Source organism: Anas platyrhynchos, chromosome 1, assembly GCF_047663525.1.
Source record: "Anas platyrhynchos isolate ZD024472 breed Pekin duck chromosome 1, IASCAAS_PekinDuck_T2T, whole genome shotgun sequence".
NCBI classification, from domain to species: domain Eukaryota; kingdom Metazoa; phylum Chordata; class Aves; order Anseriformes; family Anatidae; genus Anas; species Anas platyrhynchos.
In genome coordinates this window covers 73,420,759-73,440,964 of record NC_092587.1, presented here as the reverse complement: position 1 = coordinate 73,440,964, position 20,206 = coordinate 73,420,759, and the positions used below count along the sequence as shown (strand labels likewise).

Below are 20,206 nucleotides of genomic sequence, written 5' to 3'. Positions count from 1 at the left end.
TATTTTCCTGTCATTTGCCTGAGCAAAAATATGCTCTCCATCTTTCTTATGAGCCCCCCTGTAAGTATTGAAAAGCTGCAGTGAGATCAGCCTGGAATCCTCTCTTTCAGGCTGAACAGCCCCATCCCTCTCACCTTTTCTTCATGGGAGAGGTCTCCAGTTCTTTGAGAATCTTTGCGGCCCTTCTCTGGACTCACTCTAATATCCTTGCATCCTTCTGGTGTTGGGGATCTAAAAGCTGGACGCAATACTCCAAGTGGGGCCTCACAAGGGCAAGAGGGATGATCCCCTGCCTTTTTTTTTTTTTTTTTTTTTAAGCCAAGTCCTTGCCCACTGAAAGGTCTGCCCTTCACATCCAATTTTGAGAGATCTGGTTGTCATGTGGGACTGTCAAAGGCCTTGCAGAAGTCCACCTAGGTGACAGGTCAGTCTTGTCACCTGATACAGTCACTCTACCACTGAAGGCCCAGATTGGTCAGGCAGAATCTGTCCTTGGTGAAGCTTTGTCTTGCATGTACCTTAACGTTGCTTCTAGGAGGATCTGTTCCATGAACTTCTCAGGCACAAAGGGGAGGCTCCTGGTCTGCAGTTCCCTGGGTCCTCCTTTCTACCCTTTATTAAAAACGGGAGCAATGTTTCCCTTTTTCCAGTCATCGGTGACTCCACCTGACCGCCACGACTTTCTAAACACGACGGAGACAGCCTCGACGTCTCCCTTGGCCCCTTCCCCTCTACCCCTCCATCAAGCCCCACGACCCCGCCCGTGTCCCGAGCGCCGCCATTTTGCGACATCCGTGCGCCGCTGGCTCCGCCCCACCGCTTCCCCCCCGCCACCCAATGAGAGCCGGGGCGGTGCCACCTGTCATGGCCACCCCCGCGCTGCGGCCTTGAGCACCAGAGGCCTCTGTCGATCCCGCCGCCGCCATGGGCACCGTGTACGCCCGGGTAGGGGCCGCGCCGCGGGCAGCGGGAGGGCAGGGACCGCGAGAGGGTGGCCTCGCTGCCTCCACCAAGCTCTCCCTTCGGCGACCTTCGGGCGGGTCCGGGTTGCGTCACCGGGTGGCCGAGCGGGTTCCCTCTGGGGGGGCACGGGGACATGGGAGCGGCCTGTCCCGGCCGGCGGCTCCCTGCGCTGACCTTGGGGCAATCAGTGGCCCCGCGGAGCGGCCCAGCTGTCTTTCCCTTAACGCGACCCAGGGGAGCCGACCTGGAGATGCCTGCAATCGCGACGTGGGTTAACTGTGGTTGTAGTCCCAAAGCAGAAGTGCTTCAGCCTTCTGTGCATCTTTGTGGCTCTCGTCTGGACCCGCTCTAAGAAGTCTACATGCTTCTGTTGCTGGGGGCCCCAGAGCTGGCTGCGGCACTCCAAGTGGGGCCTTATAAGGCAGGGAGGGGGATAATCCCCTCCGTCGACCTGCTTCTGGCCACCCCTCTTGCTACAGCCCAGGATGCAGTTGGCCTTCTGGGTTGCAAGTATGCATTGCTGACTCAGGCCAAGCTTTTGGTCCACCAGAACCCCAAGTCCTCTCTGCAGAGCTGGTCTCAATGAGTTGTTCTCCCAGTCTGTGCTCATGTGTGGGATTACCCCGACCTAGGCGCAGCACCTTGCACTTGGCCTTGCTGAACCTCATTACCATGACTTAAGTTATGTTTTGATATTTTTCTCCTATTTTTGGTTTCACATTCATCTGTGAATTGCTATTCAATATCATGTGGAGGGAGTGCATTCTGTATTTGCCTTAGAGCTATTGAGAGCAAGGAAGGACTGTTTTAACTTGTTTCTGATGTGTAACAGGAATTTGCTATTCCAGTAATTCTTAAATAATGCAGCAAGTACTGAATTAGTGATTTAAGACTAAAAGTGTGTTTACAGAGTTATCCAATCCTGACTTCTGATTTTGCAGGTAAACCTATATTCACTCTTGCTTGATTCCATTGTCTTCTGTTAAGAGTCTTATTACTGTAGGGCTCTTTCAAGACAAAGCCATAATGTACTGCAAAACATTTTGATTACGACACTCACCTGAAGAGCTCTGATGGATGGGGACTGAGGTTCTTGAACATTACTTAGATGGAGAAGGATGCTTTTAAAAGACATTAAAATACAAAAGTATGTAAAAATGTACGTAAAGCAAAGTAGTGCACTGAACACACCTCTTTTCTTCATTGTTCATCCTTTGCACTCCTCTTACTCCCAGAAACCCAAGCTAAGTGTTGGCTCACTTATTTTAAAATAATAACAAAACAACAAAAAAAAAGGTACAGTTCATACTTAACACAGGATGCATGCTTTACAAATAAGGTTATTCTTGGAAGAGGGCAGTATTATTTTGATAAATCATGGAAGCTATTTTTCTTTCACTAAAACTGTCAGTAAGCACATAGTTAACAAGTATGCTGGTAATTCCCCTCACTTTAGTTGTTCTGTTTAGCTTTTTTGCTCCCCTGTGACCTGATGAGCACAGGGTCAGGAACCATCATTTTTCTTTAAAGAAGACAACTTGCAAATCATGGACTATATTAAATGGAGCTTTTTTGTATACTTTCAGAGTTTGGAGCCCCTTCCAATGAGTGGGCCAGACTTTGGTGCCTTGGGAGAGGAAGCTGAGCTGGTTGAAGTTGAACCAGAAACCAAGCAGGAAATTCTTGAAAACAAAGATGTAAGTACCACGTCAACATCCTTATGTTTTTTTTCTTAACATAAATGTCTTAGGGCACTTTCATGTTTTTCCTGAAGGAATTTTTTAAACTATGGTGTGAGATGTGAAAGAATTAAATATAGTACCGTAAATTTAATCTGTTATTGCCTAGTTTCTGTCCTTTTTTAACTTGCCACAGGGGTTATTATTAAAGTTTGAGCTAATAGACCTGTTTCTAGATGCTGTTTTCTTCCTTCTTTCATAAGAGATTTCTGCCCTGCAATACTGTTTAGCAGCAAACTATGTAAAAGTCCTTAATCTGCTTGAGTGCAGTATTAGGGGCATAGTTTAGTGGGGGATATTGGTGGTAGAGCAGTGGCTGGGACCAGTTCTTGGAGTTCTTTTCCAATCTTAATCATTCTATGATTATATGTTTAGCCATGTTTTGGGTAAACGGCCACTGCATGAATTATGTCACTATGGTAAACTTCAGCAAAAGATGTTTTTCTGTTCTATTTTGCTTTTTATTTCATATGTCTGCTTTGGCTCATAATAGTTTTAACCATACTAGTGGGAAGAGATATCATGCATCATCATAGTTTCTGTATAATTTTCCTTTTCCTTATTCAATTCAGAGTTATTGCCCTAGAAGCTTGGTAATATATATATTTTTAATTATTATTTTATTTTGTTTATTTCATATTTATTCTGATTTTTTTTTTTATTATGCAATTTGCATTAATGGTAGATTGTTCTTATTCTGCTATCTTATTCATTACAAATACATGAAGCATTTGCAGGATTTTTTGGTAGTTATCCCTAAAATTATAATACACTGAAAAGTTTGGAAAAATAAGGGAAATTCAAATACACTACAGTTACTGCATCAGCTAACCTGGAATCTGTTGTGATTTTTAACATAAAATGGTCTCAGTTGATGATACAAAAAGATTAATATATTTAAGAAAAGAGATAATGCTGTGATATTAATATGCACTTTAAACTACAAAGCTCCAGTGGTAGTAAGAATTTTAATAGTTTAAATATATATGATTTGAGGTGTTTTTTTTTTTTTTTTTTTTCCTTATGTGTAGCTGATGCAAGAAATGGCTAAACTACAGCTAAAAACATGCTTTGCTTTAAGTGTCTCAATATGTTAATATTATTTCTGTGGTGTCTTATTTCACCATCTAACACTTAGGAAACCCCAGCAGCAATACTCCACTACTGTCTCTTCTGCTCTAAACAGTATTAGATTTGGTTATTCGAGTTTTTTCTCTTTACTTTTCTTGTTAAAGGAACAGTTTTCCAGAAACGTAGATGGCACTGATTTCTCCTGATCTAGGCTAGCAGTAATTGATCTAGGAATATTCAGGATTTTTTTTTCACTTAAAAAAGTAATAATAATTAAAAAAACAAAAAACAAAACAAAAAAAACACTTTTTTATGTATAGCTGGTTTTGATGCTCATTGTTAGATGCAAGCTCAGTATTTGTGTTTCAACATCTGTTACGTTTAGGTGGTCGTTCAGCATGTACACTTCGATGGACTTGGAAGGACCAAAGATGACATTATCATGTATGAAATCTCTGATGTTTTCAAGGCTAAAAATCTCATTGATGTAAGTACTATAGTGAATGAAACCTCGATTTAAAAATTCATGTTATGGTTTTCTATCTTCCTGCATTGGGCTTTTCTCAGATGTGATGCAACGTTGCCTAGTTTTGTGATGATTCTAAGCTTGTCATATGGAAGACAAACTTAAATGTGCAATACTGGAATACTGTATTTTCTGATGTGTTTAGCTCAAAGGCATTGAGAGATGGCAAACAGTAATCGCGTATTTTCAGCTTCACCATTCCTGTTTGAGAATTGCTAACAGTATAGGGGAGGTTTTCATAGAATCATAGAATATCCCGAGTTGGAAGGGACCCATAAGGATTATCAAGTCCAACTCCAAGGCACCCCACAGGTATACCCAAAAGTTTAGACCATGTGACTAAGTGCACAGTCCAATCACTTCTTAAATTCAGACAGGCTTGGTGAAGTGACTGTTTACCTGGGGAGCCTGTTCCAGTGTGCAGCCACCCTCTTGGTGAAGAGCCTCTTCCTGAAGTCCAGCCTAAACTTCCCCTGCCTCAGCTTAACACCGTTCCCGCAAGTCATACAACTGGTATTTACGGAGAATAGGTCACCTGTTTCTCCACTCCCCATCATGAGGAAGTTGTAGACCATTATGAGGTCCCCCCTCAGCCTCCTGTTCTCCAGGCTGAACAGGCCCAGTGACCTCAGCCACTCCTCATATGTCTTCCCCTCTGGACACTCTCCAACAGCTTAATGTCCTTTTTGTACTGTGGTGCCCAGAACTGCAGACAGTACTCGAGGTGAGGCTGCACCAGAGCAGAGCAGGACAATCTCTTCCTTCGACCAACTAGTAATGCCGTGCTTGATGCACCCCAGAATACAGTTGGCCCTCCTGGCTGCCAGGGCACGCTGCTGGCTCATATTCAACTTGCTGTCAACCACAACCCCCAGATCCCTCTCTGTGGTACTTCTCTCTAGTGTGTCGTCACGCAGTCTGTACATATAGCCATGGTTGCCCCGTCCCAGGTGCAGGACCCGGCATTTGCCTTTGTTAAACTTCATGTGGTTGGTGATCGCCCAGCTCTCCAATCTGTCTAGATCTCTCTGCAAGGTCTTTCCACCCTCAACAGAGTCCACAACTCCTCCAAGTTTGGTGTCGTTGACAAATTTGCTCAAAACACCTTCTAGTCCTACATCCAAATCATTTATAAATCATTGAAGAGGACTGGCCCTAAAATTAAGCCTTGAGGGATCCCACTGGTGACCATCCGCCAGCCAGATGTGGCCCCATTTACCACAACCCTTAGAGCCCTGCCCATCAGTCAATTGCTCGCCCATCGTATGATGTTTTTGTTTAGCTGTATGCTGGACATTTTGTCCAGTAGGATCCTATGGGAAACCGTGTCAAAAGCCTTGCTGAAGTCCAAAAAAATCACATCAATTAATTTCAAGTAATTTGCTTAAGAAAAGTTACTGGAGCTCAGCAAAAATGACCAGTGGCAGTCTCTACAATGGATGAAAGCGTAAGTTAGGCTGTGTGTCCTTGCACTTCCAGGTGGTGATTCCTTCTGGAGTACAGCTGGCAGTAAATTATCTTGCTCTGGCTGTGAAGGTCAAGTACACAATGAAGACAAAATTCTTGTTTTGTGTGTATTTTCTGACTAGATGTCCCTCTGTAGTGCTTGATTATGCATCTGAATTCATAATGAGATTCACTGGGTTTTATCTCCAGTTGGGGCAGAAAAGGAGTGTGTGTTTGAAATTGGATGAAGTGTGCGTGCCAACTTTTTAATTTAGGCATCTTTCCTTTTAGCACTGTAAAAAAGTGCAAAGGAGTCATTAAGTCTTTACGTGTAGACTGGTCTAGATTTTAATAGATTAGGATAATGTGTTTTTTTTATTTTTTTGTGAAAAGCATGGGTCCAGTAAATAGATGTGTAAGATTTAAGTACTGAAACGAATTTGAATAATAGGTTTAAGCATTCTAACAACTAGGATGCAAGCTAGGTAGGAAATTAAGCCAGATGCTCTGGGTTTAATTTCTTGATAGATTTGGATAGATTTCTTGATAGAAGTGGGTTGTGATTATTTTGAAGGCACATACATATATGTATATATCTGTGTATACAAAATCTGTGAATATTGCATGATTTAGCAGCATCTTGTTTTATGCTAGTTATTTTAGTAAGCTGAAAGACTGAGCTATTTATCTCATCCTGTAGGTAATGAGAAAATCACATGAAGCTCGTGAAAAGTTGCTTCGTCTAGGAATCTTTAGACAGGTAGAGGTTCTGATTGATACCTGTCAAGGTATGTATTGCCTCATTAATTCTCGCCTTTTTTTCATACACACAGACACACATAATGTACTTTTCCCTGTGCTATAGGTCAGGCATTTTTTGTGTATATAACTTATAAAGGTATATGAGAGAGCTTTGTATATTTTAGGTATACGTGTAGGTGTGCTATGTATAAGAATGTATGTGCCTACATCTGATATCCAGATGAAAAAGACGTATTTGCCTGTGGCTGCACATATGTGTATAATTATTACTTGTATATTTGAAAAAATGAGTGAATTTCAAGCATTGAAATAATTACAGTACACATCCCTTAATGCAAATTTTTAGAGGAAGGATAAACGCTTGAGGAAGAGTTTGAAAGTACTTCCTGTACTTCCATGTATTAAACTCACTTAAGTGATATTATATCAACATATTTGTTGTGCTTAATGGAAATACTAGTAATTGTATCAATGCTTGTAATTAAAAACGGTCTTACACATATGGGGCAGCTGTGTGTATGCAGGTTGCTCAATAAGGCTCATTTGGCATCTCCAGTCTTGTGATCGCTTTGCAACCTCAGTGTTCTTTTCAGCAGAAGAAGGTGGCATTATTGAGAAGGAAATGCAGTGCAGTTGCACAGGCTGTTAGTGATGGGCTGCTGTCCCAGTTGCTTCAAGCAGAATTAGGTACCCCTGACAGCTGTGTTTTTTGAACAGCTGCCTCAGCCAGCGCCCTGAGGGAACCGGATGGTTTTTGTTGTCCAGCACTTAGCCACAAAGTGCTGGGAGCTCTGCTCTAGTTGACAGCATTATTCTTGACATGTCTGGACCACTTTAATTTATATTTCATGTAACGTAAGAATTTGTGTATGGCTTTGTTTTTAGTAGGTGGGTAATAAATATTGCTAATTCATTATTAAGCTAGCATGTTGATGATTAAAGCCAGATGCACTTTGATTGAAAAAAATTCTGAATGCACATCCAAACAATATCTCAATATCATAGAATATCCTCGGTTGGAAGGGACCCACAAGGATCACTGAGTCCAACTCCTGGCTCCACACAGGACCACCCAAAAATCAAATCAGACCCCATGTCTGAGAGAGTTGAACTCTGTCAGGCTTGGTGCTGTGACTGCTTCTCTTCCTCATACATCTTGCCTTCTAGACCCTTCATGATCTTTTCCTCGAGCTGTTTATCTTTGTAATGTTGGGGTTTTATTATTGTTCAATTCAACCAGTTTTAAAAAAAAAAAAAATCAAGTAATCTTATGTCTGTGGGTTTGGATTTATTTATTTATTTATTTATTTATTTATTTACGTAACCATCTAGAGATGATGCTTCTTATTTATTTAGGAGATGATGCCCTTCCAAATGGTTTAGATGTAACCTTTGAGGTAACAGAATTAAGAAGACTAACTGGAAGCTATAACACTATGGTTGGCAACAATGAAGGCAGTATGGTACGGATCATTTCAAATATTAATTGATTCCTGTTGATATTCCTCTTGCTTTCATGTTTCAAACCTAGCAAGGAATTTGATGATTAGATAAGTGAGGACTTGATCCAATCCAAATTATTTTCTTGATCCAGCTTTACTAAGGCTTTGTCAGACTTTTGTCTATGAAGAGCCTTTGTATTAGTCAGGCTTTCACTCAGCAAAAGCCTGTTTCACATGAGAGAAGAACTTCGTATAAACACAAATTAGTTGTTCCACCTCAGTATGTTTTTTGTTTTTTTTTTTAATTCTTAAAATGAATTCAGTTATTTATTGATAGTATTTAAGATGCTTTATTTACTAGAGAAACCATTAAGCAGTTTGGCATCTAGCTTCTTTGAGAATTATTTAAATGTTTTTTCTTCTCAATCAGAATACTTGAGGTTTGACTTAAAAATTGTTCTAATTTTTCACTTATTTTAGCTCACTAGTAGTTATACATACATACATACATACATACATACATACATATATATATATATATATATATATATATATATATCTGGGTAGCAGAATGCTAGGTTTTTCCATGACCATTATAAACCATGGGACTTATTTCCATTTTATTCACTTAAGAATGCATCAGATTAAAATATGGTGTGAGAAATATATACCGACTAACACAAAAACTAACAGACATACTGTTGTTCTGTTAACATGGCTTTAACAGTGGTGCTAGTTTAAATAGATCCTGCTTTCATGTGCTCATTCCTGTACCTGTTGTGTCTTCTCATGTGCACAGTTTAGCTCGTCTTGGGCCTGCTAGATAAGCCAGATCAAGGGACTCATCTTTTTCTTCCTAGGGGTATTTTTAACTGGATAAGATACTGCACAAGTATAAGATACTGGATAAGATACTGCACAAGTCAGGTACTGGTCTTTTGTGAGTGCAGGGCAAATAGTAACCTAGTGAACTGAGAAATGGTTATGCAGCTCTGCTACTGAGATCAATGCCCAGGATATCATGGTCTGAATGAAATTGGTACAGAATTTTGCAACTGGCTCTTACCTGACTTGGGGCAGTTCCTGGTCTCCTCTTGGTGAGACCATCCCTGCAGCCCCCCTTGCTATGACAACCTTGACACATAAACCCAATGCTCAGGTCTAGTGCAATTTGAAAACAATCTGAAAACTACCTTGGTTTCTCTCTTTTTTTTTTTTTTTTTTTTTTTACACAGCTTCCCTATCAATTTAATTTTCATTTGTTACAGAGAAGTAAAACACTCGAACAATATAAAAGCATGTTCATTTATACAACTAATTGTGGCAGCAGAGATTGTTTCTTTAAGAGTTAAATTGATTTGACATCTATTCTAATCCCTTAAATTCATCTGAAGCCTGTTGATATAATATTTTGTACTAATAGCCCTTTGGATTAGTGGTTTCTAGTTGGATAATTGCATAGTAGCCACCATCACAAAGTTCAGATGACTGATTTCCTTCCAATAGCTGTTAGCTTTAAAAACCTGATCAACTTTGTCTTTTTAATGGTATTTTAAAATAGTACACACAACAGAACAATCCTGGATGTATCTGCGACTGGGGGAAACTCGTTCCATCATTTCTGCCAAAGGACCAAGTACTGTGAATAGGATACAGGGAATTTTTGTGTGAACGGGAAAACATTTAATTACAGTTTCTGGAAAATTGTGATGGTACATTGTGCTGCTGTCAGGACTGATTGCAAAAATATTTTGTTCCTCAAAACAAAAATTTGTAAGTGGCTCTGTATTGATGATTTTCTATTGGCTTACTGCTGTGGTACCAGTGAACCCTACCTGGCAGATAGTTTTCCTGATGATCAGCTGGAAACTCTGCAGTTGCCAAATATTTGTTATCCCAGACTGGCTGGGAAATTTTGCTTGAAATAATAGCAGTACTGATGATACAGAGAATGCAGATTATGTCAGCAGGTATTGGACAGCACTAAAGATTGGATGATGATACTAAACGTAACTTGTGCTACTGCAATGGCTGCTGCCATTGCAAAGAGAAACCTAATTTACAAGAACAACACATTCAGTTACAAGTATTTTTTAATGCCTTTATTTCGCATTCTTAGGGTAGATGTGCATATCTTCACCATATGATTAAGACGCAATTTAGCAAACTGATAACTGTATTTTTTTTTTTTTTTTAATTTATTTAGGTACTTGGGCTCAAGTTCCCCAATCTCTTTGGACGTGCAGAAAAGGTAACCTTCCAGTTCTCATATGGAACAAAGGAAACTTCATATGGCCTGTCGTTCTTCAAACCACAGCCTGGAAACTTTGAAAGAAAGTAGGGAATGCATTTCTAAGTATTTCTTTTTTAATGAAATTTTAAGATATTTCATTGAGTAATAACTAAAATTATTCCTTTGTTGAGGGTCCTGAAGTAACGTAGTAGATCTGTGTTTTTTTTTTTTTTTTTTTTTTTTTTTTTTTTTTTTTTTTGTGATAGTGTAAAATTCCATCTACTTAAATAGCTTCACTTGCAAATCTACCAGTAATGTTGTTTCAGTTTTTCAGTTAACCTGTATAAAGTAACTGGACAGTTCCCTTGGAGCTCTCTTCGTGAAACTGATAGAGGAATATCAACAGAACTTAATGTAAGTGTAGCAGAGGTGTTTGTGGAATACATGCTTCATTTACATTTAATTCAACTCACAAATATTTGCAAATATATTGCAAATATTTGCTTTACTGTGTGAAAAGTGACTGAAACACTTGTGCACAGGGCAAATTTGTTACTATTTAAAAGATGTCAATTTTAAAATGACAGAGGTAATACATTGTAAGTCTTTTCTAGAATGTCATTTTATTTTCGCCACATAAAAATGCTCAATGTGTTTTTCTTCACATTTTTAATGTTTAAAGCAGCATTTTAGAAAGACACGTGGTTGCCTCACTCAATCTAGTTCAAGATATTTTTTTTTTTCAAACTCTCTTGGTTGGAGCAGAATTATTCCCACATGAATTATTTCTCCCTGAGGCAAAAAGTTTGGAAAGAAAAAGCATAGACTCGTGTATAAATAAGATTTGAGAGAGCCTTGTTTATTTTAATTTGTAGCAAAATTGCCCTTTTTTTTTGTAGTTTCCAATCTGGAAGACCAATCACACACTGAAGTGGGAGGGTGTGTGGAGAGAGCTTGGCTGCCTTGCTAGAACAGCGTCCTTCTCCGTTCGAGAAGAAAGCGGACACTCTCTGAAATCTTCCCTCTCTGTAAGGCTTTTACTCATTTTAAATGTGGCATGTGTTATTGTGAGTAATCTCATATTTTTGAATGATTGCAAAGGAGCTTTTTGTCTTATTTCCTAGTAGGTAGTATGTTTTATTTCGGATGTCTTTTGCCATGCTTGGTCATTCATGCACTCACCCAGGAGGTCCAAAGAGAAGACACTTTGAAAAATTGACTGTTGCATTTTGACTGTTACATAGGCTGGCCCATTCTTTCTTCAAGGCTGTGTAAAAGAACCTCCTTGTCATCTGCCATCTATCTTCGCAGTATTATCTTACTTTGCAGAAGACAGTATCAGTCATGTTCTTCATCCTATGATTGTTCTGCTGTTTCTAAATACAAGCAATTTTTGATTGCTTGTCATCTTTGATCTGTAGGTCACATTGTAGGAGATGAATTTTGTGACAGTAACTGCAAATAGTTTCTGATACACGCTGAGGCATTGTTGCCATATTTCTGATGTGTACCATGACCAAAAATTACAAATATATATGATGTGGCCTCTAAAGTCAAAACGAAGTTACTCTGTCGGAATATTGTTTCCAAATCCATGGAGCTACACAAGCCTTAGCTGGAACTGTGGCTGTCTTCCACTGTGTGCACAGGTTTTGATTGAAAATAATAGTGTCACTCTGTGGTATTCAATAGATAAGTGAACTGAAAAATAATCAGTTGATTCTTTTCAGCATGCCATGGTAATTGATTCCCGGAACTCTACAATCTTGCCAAAACGAGGTGCTTTGCTGAAAATTAATCAGGTAGTATTAAATCATTTATACATAACTGGATATTATATGTGTGTTTGAGTAACTCTTGTTTTATTTAACTACCATTCATATTAAAAAATGCCTGAAATTAAATTAATTGTAAATTGACTAAGATACAATGAAGACTAGTAGTTACTTTTTAAAAATTGTGATTTTTTAACAGAAGCAAATTTTCATTTGTATACCATTAGTAAAACAATGCAGCTCATTTTGTGCCATTAGCACTAAATAATTTATTAGCTGAGATGCATTATCCCTGACAGTTTCTACACTAGATGGCAGATACTAGTCTCCTGTTTACTGTCACTGCATGGTAAAGCTACCAGACTGTGGTCATATTGCTACTTAAAAAATTTGCAAATCTTAGAATTAAAATTGAAAGATAGGGTAAAAATAACTCTCAAAGGCACATACACATGTATTATTTTAACACAGAAAATGGTTTTTACTCTTGTTATGTTTAGAACTTTTAGAAAAGCTAGCTTTGCTGCTGTATGGGTTAATGCTTCAGAAGCATTAACTTCTGGAGTGTTCCAGAAGCAGACTGCTTTGAAACGCCGTTGGAAATAGAAGTGCTACTGTTCTGTAAGCAGCAGTGAACTATTCTGATTAAGGAAGGTGGTTATAATTCAGAATTTAGTTAGCATATTGTTACACGCTGCCTGTAACGCTGCTTCAGTCACTTATTCTATTCAGCTAGTGTTGGTGTAATACAGTCATTTGTCTTTGTCTTTTCAGCCCTGTTTTAGTGCATATGAAATCTCAGGTCCTAGGTAAATAAAATGAGGTTTGATTTCAGGTGCTGAATTTTCAAGCTCCATTCTCTTGTATCCTCATTTATGGAAATGGTTTAGAAAGCAATAGCCTTATACAGTATTTGGGAGAAAGAAAATGGTTAGAAAATTGAATTTTTTTTAATGCCTTATACAGTAAATTTTCTAATAGCCTTATACAGTAAATGGGGGAAAGAAAATGATTAGAAAATGGAAAGAAAACGGTTATGTTTGTTTTTTCATTGCTCCAAAACTCAGGTGTCTCAATATCCAATGTCTGTGTTTCTTATTCAGAAAACACTGCTTATGATGATGCAGGCATGGTGATTTTGTGTTGAAAGAAACACATAATACGCTTTACAACTTTAAATTTCTGTCTTTGCAGGAGCTGGCTGGCTATACAGGTGGAGACGTGAGATTTCTGAAAGAGGATTTTGAATTTCAGTTGAATAAGCAGCTTCTCTGGGATTTGGTAATTTTTTTAAAAGATATCTTATTAATTGAATTAACAAATGAGGTTACTGAATCAATCAGTGTCTTATGATGATTTTTCACCATGGATTAGAAAAATATGATGAAAGTGAAAGATTGATGGTGTAGATACTTTGATTTATGTTTTTAGAAATGAAATATATATTTGCTGACCTTCAGTTGACCAAGACAGGATATCCTACTATGAAGTAATTCAATGACTTCTTGGCTAGATAAAAAGGATTTTGTTCTTCCCATGGCTACTAATATGAAATGAAAGCGAATGAAAGTGAAGCAAATCTCATCATAAGGTGTACATAATTTTATGTGATCCCTTGTCCATGAGTGTGGACTTGGGTACAACTGGCCTTTGCATGTGCTGTGTAACGAGATGTGCTTGTACCTCATGATGAGTTCACATGTGCTTATGACAGGGGAGGTGTCTGGGACTCTCAGGACAGAACATAGCAGGAGTGGTGTGTAGACCAGGGGAATTATCCAACACTCGTAGCCTTGGTATTAGCAATAGATCTCACCATTTGGTAGTAGTACTTCTGCTTTGTACACAGACAAGAGGCAAATGAATAAATATGTTTGTTAGAGTATCTGTCTCCCAAGAAATAGATAAATAAGCAGTTATTACGGAGTCACCATCCCTGGCTGTCTTTAAAAGACGTTAAGATGTTGAACTTAGCGGCATGGTTTAGTGGAGGACTTGTTAGTGTTAGGTCAGAGGTTGGACTTGATGATCTTGAGGTCTCCTCCAACCTAGGCAATTCTGTGATAATGTGATATGGAATGTATGTCAACATAGTGAGTTATAGAAGATAGATGTAGTTTGATTTACTTACAAGGCTAATTTACAGGCAGGTAATAATTGTACTTTACTGGTAGCTATTTGCTGGACTTAGCCTTCTACAGGTTTAACATTGCCAGAAGTAATTTATGTCAACAGGTGTTGTCTTACTTCAAGGCGCGAAAATTTGTAAGTAAGTAGGAGCTGCATGAGTGTTCCCTTAGCTATTGTGAAAGTAGCTCTTGGTTTAAAGTCCTACTTCGAGATGTAGCACTGCATAGTGTAGAAAGAGGGCAGCAATGAGTTTCCTGAAAATACAATTACTGAAGGTGTGATATCCATGCATGCACATTTGCAACTTTCTGTCAGATTAATGGGAGCTCTGCCTTCACTAAGCAATGGAAATTTACTAACACCGTTTTTAGGGAAACTAAATAATATGTATTTGTTAAAAAATAAAAAAATATATATTTTATTTATTTTTTTCCTCCAAAGGTGTTTTCGGCATCCCTTTGGGGTGGAATGCTAGTACCTATTGGAGACAAGCCATCCAGTATAGCTGATAGGCAAGTTTGTTTGTTTGTTCATTCTAAATGTTTCTTAATTTCTTGCAGTCAACCCAGGTAATATATGAAAAAAATGGTATAGCAGAAGAGAGAAGCAGAAGTAGCTCTGATTTTGAGGATAATAAAATAAAATTTGCTTTAGTTGCATGTTAATAATCAAAACAAGTCTTATGTTTTTCATTTTCGTATTGGGGAGGGATAAATTTGTTATTGCTAAGTAGTAGCTCTGCCTGCTAATGTTTGCAATCGCAAACGAGTATTTACCGTCTCCAAAATTTCATATTGGGCATAGTTAGCACTGTAGTTAGCTTTACCAATAAAGTCAAGTTAGAATAATAGCTTTATTTCTAATTTTGCCTTCCAACACCTCCTTTTAAAGATCACTAGCAGAAAGCATTTAGATTTAAATTTATTTACAAGAAGTGCTAAATGTCAGTTGTGTTAACTTTGCATATAATGGATCTTAACTAGAGTATTTCTATCAAAATTCTTACAACAGATTGAGATTCAGGGTTCTGATTCTTCAGTATTGGGGTACTTTCTATTTTCATCTTTGTAAATGATGGAAAACTAGTTTTGATGTTTAATACTTGATTTAGTTTGAAATTTTTGCTAAATGTGTCAGGATTTTGATTTTTATGTAATTTATTGCTTTAAATGTACTGTACAATGCTTTTTATAAGGTCACCCATAACTCTGAAAAGCAGTGTTAAAAGTATGAGTAGATAGTTTCAAATACACCCTTACAAGTAAAGCATTAACCTAAATTTGACTGTATTCACTAGGTTTTACCTTGGTGGACCAACAAGCGTGCGAGGATTCAGTATGTACAGCATTGGACCCCAGAATGAAGGTCTGAAACATTCAAATCCCACTCTTCCAACAATGCTGGAAGTATTAGTGTGTAACAAAGACTCACATTCTATCCTTTAGCTTTTCATAGCTTTAGAATAATTGCTCCCTTTTAGGACTTGTTAGGTCTTTGATCTGTCATTATATATTCGTTTTCAATGGAAAAAAGCCCAGTTGCTCTTAGTTAAGACATAGTTACATCTATAAAACAATCCTGTGTTTGTACTTGCGTAGGTTAATGTTACATTTGTTCTCTTTGTACTGACTTTAGACTTTTTGTGCATAAAAATACACACCATTTTCTAACATTTCTTAAAGGGAATTTCACCAGTGTATATTTTTTCCTAAAATAAGTAAGTAGGTGCCAGAGTTCCCTTCTCCCCTTTCCCTCCTCCCCCTTCCTTTAAGAACAACTTGGGGATGTACCTTTAAGAGCTGGGTCTTTTCGTGTATTTCACAGTAAATGCTTTGATTTCTGCATTTCCATAAATAGGTGATTACTTGGGAGGAGATGCCTATTGGGCTGGAGGCTTGCATCTGTACACTCCTCTACCTTTCCGGCCAGGTCGAGGAGGTTTTGGAGACCTTTTCCGAACACATTTCTTCCTCAATGCTGGAAATCTCTGCAATCTTAACTATGGTAAGACTCAGTAGCCTTGTAAAGTAGAAGAGAACTGTTATGAGTATTTATTCAAAAGCAATTTGTTTACTACCCATATTTTGGAGGCTGTCAAAAAGCTGTTGCTGTTAACTTGCATGTTTGGTGGATTGCCAGTGGTTTGTGGTTTTTTCTGTTTGTTTGTTTGTTTTTGGTTTTGGTTTTTTTTACTCCTTGCATAAATCATAGCACAACTTATAGGAAAGAGAGCTAGGATGGCAACATCAAAATCTGTGAATTGCTGGTGTTCATAAACTAGTGTGGGGTAGTTGAATCATGCCTGCTGTTTTATAACATTCTAAAAGGAGACTGGAAAGTGATGTTACAGTGATACTCTCACGTTTTTGGGGATGGACTAAATAAAAAGTGGTGGCACTAGAGGATAGAAGAAGGTGTGGTAGTTGAAGGGATTTTTCTTTGATGCCCAGCTAGGCCCCAAACAACAGTAACACCGGGCAAACTTCAGCCTGGTTTTATTACTGAGAGTGATGTTATATGGTACAGAATATCCCTTCGGTTGGTTTTGGTCAGCTGTCCCAGGTGCTTTCCCTCTGATTCTCATCCATTGCCCACCTATTTGCTGGGGGGTGGAATGACAGAGATATGGAGAAAGCTTTGGTGCTGCATAAGTAATGTTCAGTAATAGCTGAAACGTCAATGTGTTATCAACACTGTACTGTTTACAAATCCAAAACAAAGCACCATAGCACCCATATGGGCAGCTATGAAGAAAGTTAATTCTATCTCAGACAAAAACAGTACAGGGATATTGTGATATTTGATATAGTCTCCCTTGCTTGATGAAGAGAGATGGCATCCATGTGGGAGGGTTGTACTCTATGCAGTGCAAAAAAACCAGATGAATCAGCTTTAAAACTAGCAGAACTAGCTAAAGACTTTTAGTTCAGTTTTAGTACTCATTTCTGGATTCATGCAAGTAGGTGCCCTGTGATGAGAAAGGAAGCTCAAACAGAATCTTAGAAGTGGGTAGTTTGAGTCCAAACTACTTGGCATTTACAAGATTTGTGGGTAATAAATTTTTAATCTTCAGAAGGTGCTCCCAAGTAGTCAGTCTTCTAGCTCTGGCATTCCAGCTTGTCTTTGAACATCTTGGCCATCTACTTCGATTCTTGTTCTCCTGGTCTTTTGCTTTTAGGTGATGGTCCCAGAGCTCACCTGCAGAAGCTGGCAGAGTATATCCGATGGTCTTATGGTGCCGGAATAGTTCTCCGACTTGGAAACATTGCTAGATTGGAACTTAATTACTGTTTCCCCATGGGAGTACAGTCTGGTGACAGGTTTGTTTTTTACACCAATTTCTTTAACAGTAACTAGTTTTTAAAGTGACTGCACTTCTGTCTGGTTTTGGCAGAGAGAACTGCTGTCTTTTATTTATTCAGTGACAGTTCAGAGATTTTTTTTCAATACTTGATGCTCTTTTCTTTCAGCTGGTTATATTTATGTTGGTTTCACAATACTTCTTAGCTTAAACCTGTTTATATCAGGTTTCAGAGTTCATTTAACTTGACATCAGGTGTTGAAAAGTATAAATAGCTATGTAGCAGATTTCATTTCTTTAGGGGAAATGATCACTCAGACAGCTCATAGGATTTTCCTAAGCCTTCCAAAAACAAATGATTGGATAAATAGCAAGCTCAATGTCTTTCCTTGAAAAATGAACACAAGTGTAACTGTATAGATAACAAGAAAGGGAGAACAACTTAATCTAATTTGTTAGCAACCAATTACCCTACACCAAGCAAATATTAAAATATGTAATAGAAAAGCTTAATTGGGGCTCTTGCCTGTGAAGTACCATGAATAGTGTAGGAGAAACTCTATTTTGTACAGGAATCAGATTATGTTTCTATGTGTCGTTCATGTGAAATGTGAATGAATAACAGCAATTTGAAAATGATGGGCTTTATTTTATAAATGTAAGCACTCCATATAGATGACAGATTGGCAAAGCATTTATTTGAAAGAGCCTTTGTCAGCTGAAGTTTGAACTGTAACTTTCCAGAGACTGAAAGCCTTGGAAGCCTGGGGGTAAGGCGAATTAATTTTAATTTCATCAGTATGCTATAAATCACTTATGTTGTTTGTTATTTGTGTCTTTTCAGGATATGTGATGGTGTTCAGTTTGGAGCAGGAATCAGATTTCTATAATACGGAAATTATTTACATCAGTACTACGAAGTTGAGCTCTGTAATTGAAATCAAGACTATACAGCTTGATATGGTCTATTTTTTTTCTTGAAATACTGATACACATTTGAATGATTTACCTCAGACTCCACAAGAAACTATATTAAAAGAATTATGCTCTAAAGGTTCATTGTACCTCTGATTCTTAACAAAGATGGGAGAATGCTTGTAAGATTCTAGCTATTTTAGTTTTTACTTAGTAGTAGTTTCATAAAAAGTGAGACAGTTGTGTTGGAAATTGGTTCTTGAATACATTCAACATGACTGTAATTGTCATTGGCCTGCATAGCCTTCAGTCTTCCAACTGGAAGTCTCTCAAGTGCTGGGATGATCCAGTGCATGTATGGTCAGAGTGGAAATTAAGGGGTAACAGTTTTTCTCCATCTTCAAAATGCATCAAAAATGATTTGGTACAAAAATTAATGGTATTTAGTGAAGCAGAATGTTCTGATTCAGGTATGTTTCACTACTGTAAAATCATCCATATGTAAATGTGTTCTTTGCCTAGCATTGTGAATGCTAGAATTCAAGAATAACTTTGAAAGATTCTCAATTCTGAGGCAGTTTTGAGTCTTTAGTGATCTTAGTCAAGCCATTGATTTTGGGTCTTGCTGGTTAGATCTTCTGTAGCAGTTGCAAAAACAGACATCTGGAAGTGATCACATTGCTACCTTGTTTGCTTTTGTGTCAGAGGCATGCCTCACTACTAACTTTTTTAGATGCTAATCATAAAAGTGGCCTCTGAGACTGGAGTAATTCACTAGTTCAGTCCTAATGACTCAACTTTGAAGATAGTTTAGATAGGTTGATAGACCTACATCAGTCTTCAGTTGTTATAAGAGAGTGAACCTGTAATCTACTTTTCCTGCATCTAAATTTACTTTTCTGTTGTTGTTTTAGGCATTGGAAAACATAGAATTACAATACAAATAATATTCTGGGAGAGTAGAACTTCCCAGCTTTGTCCAGTCTGTCCTTGACTCTAAATCTCCTAATGTAATTGTATACTTCTGCTCAAGAACCAGTGCTAGACAAACTATTATACTCCCACTTTCTTCTATCCAACTAAAGGCATGGCTTTGCACATACTGAGAAGCTGTGTGACTTTGCTGAATGATGTCAGGATTCATGAAATCTTGTTCCCAGTCAAGTTAGTGTTGGCAGGCACGCTGTTCTTTAAAGAGGCTACAGCTTTATGCACTGCTTTAGCAGTGGTATATATTGCTATTGTACTAATACAGTGACTAAATCTGTTCATGTTGATAACTCACTTTCTAAAATACAAAGCCTAGAAACTGGTCTGTGTAGCTTTGCGGAGCTCCACTTGACTGAACATCCTTCCCCTTTTTATAAAGTTTATCAACAGGATCACAGATGTTGAAAAACAAAGTGTGAATTACAGAAGTCGGACCTACTTCAAATACCAACATTTAATATAAAGATTTTTGTGTGTGTGTGTGTATCTAACAGGTTGTGTAGCAGATACATATTTAACAAAGCATTTCCGATGATTTTTTGTTGTTACAAGATAAAATATGACACTATGTTAAGAATGTCAACAAATATAACTGTTTTTTTCTCCAGCACCATCTACATTTTGACATACAAAAATATTTTTAGTGGGAATAATGGGAATGTTTAGATACTAAAATATTGTTAGGATTTTCTCCCAGGAGTTCCAAGTTTATTTTGGTAATGTTGATAAAATTAGATGCATTCTGATACCCTAGGAACTCTATTTTGTGTGCATTGTTCATTGAAGTCTTCTCACATTTAGTCTTTTAATATTGCGTGAGAGTCCTAAACTATTATCAGTTTTTCATTCTAGAGGGCAAGGTAGCCTTCCTGAGTAGAAATAATCTTAAACTGTGCACTAAGAATCTAGCTTA

The 20,206-nt window shown here is 38.0% G+C and overlaps 1 protein-coding gene across 2 annotated transcripts; it reads left to right on the top strand.

The window, feature by feature from the left end:
• Nucleotides 1–796: 796 nt before the first annotated feature.
• SAMM50 (SAMM50 sorting and assembly machinery component) lies at nt 797–18,441 on the top strand. 2 transcript variants are annotated; one of them, XM_027450082.3, is made up of 15 exons: nt 797–945; nt 2,550–2,660; nt 4,159–4,260; nt 6,446–6,533; nt 7,864–7,970; nt 10,156–10,286; nt 10,509–10,596; nt 11,082–11,210; nt 11,913–11,984; nt 13,152–13,238; nt 14,529–14,599; nt 15,385–15,452; nt 15,945–16,091; nt 17,266–17,407; nt 18,233–18,441. In XM_027450082.3, the coding sequence occupies exons 1-15, from the start codon at nt 925–927 to the stop codon at nt 18,276–18,278; spliced, it is 1,410 nt and encodes a 469-aa protein (XP_027305883.1). In that variant the 5' UTR covers nt 797–924; the 3' UTR covers nt 18,279–18,441. The 2 variants fall into 2 exon arrangements, with proteins under 2 accessions (XP_027305883.1, XP_027305884.1); XM_027450083.3 differs by lacking the exon at nt 797–945 and adding an exon at nt 1,913–2,122.
• The last annotated feature ends 1,765 nt before the right edge of the window (nt 18,442–20,206 follow it).

Excerpts from the sequence above, each read along its gene's own strand:
- SAMM50 (XM_027450082.3), top strand. The coding sequence starts at position 925 with ATGGGCACCGTGTACGCCCGG. Across the intron at positions 6,534-7,863 it reads TCTGATTGATACCTGTCAAG|GAGATGATGCCCTTCCAAAT; the intron begins GTATGTATTGCC and ends TTATTTATTTAG. Across the intron at positions 10,597-11,081 it reads GAATATCAACAGAACTTAAT|TTTCCAATCTGGAAGACCAA; the intron begins GTAAGTGTAGCA and ends TTTTTTTTGTAG.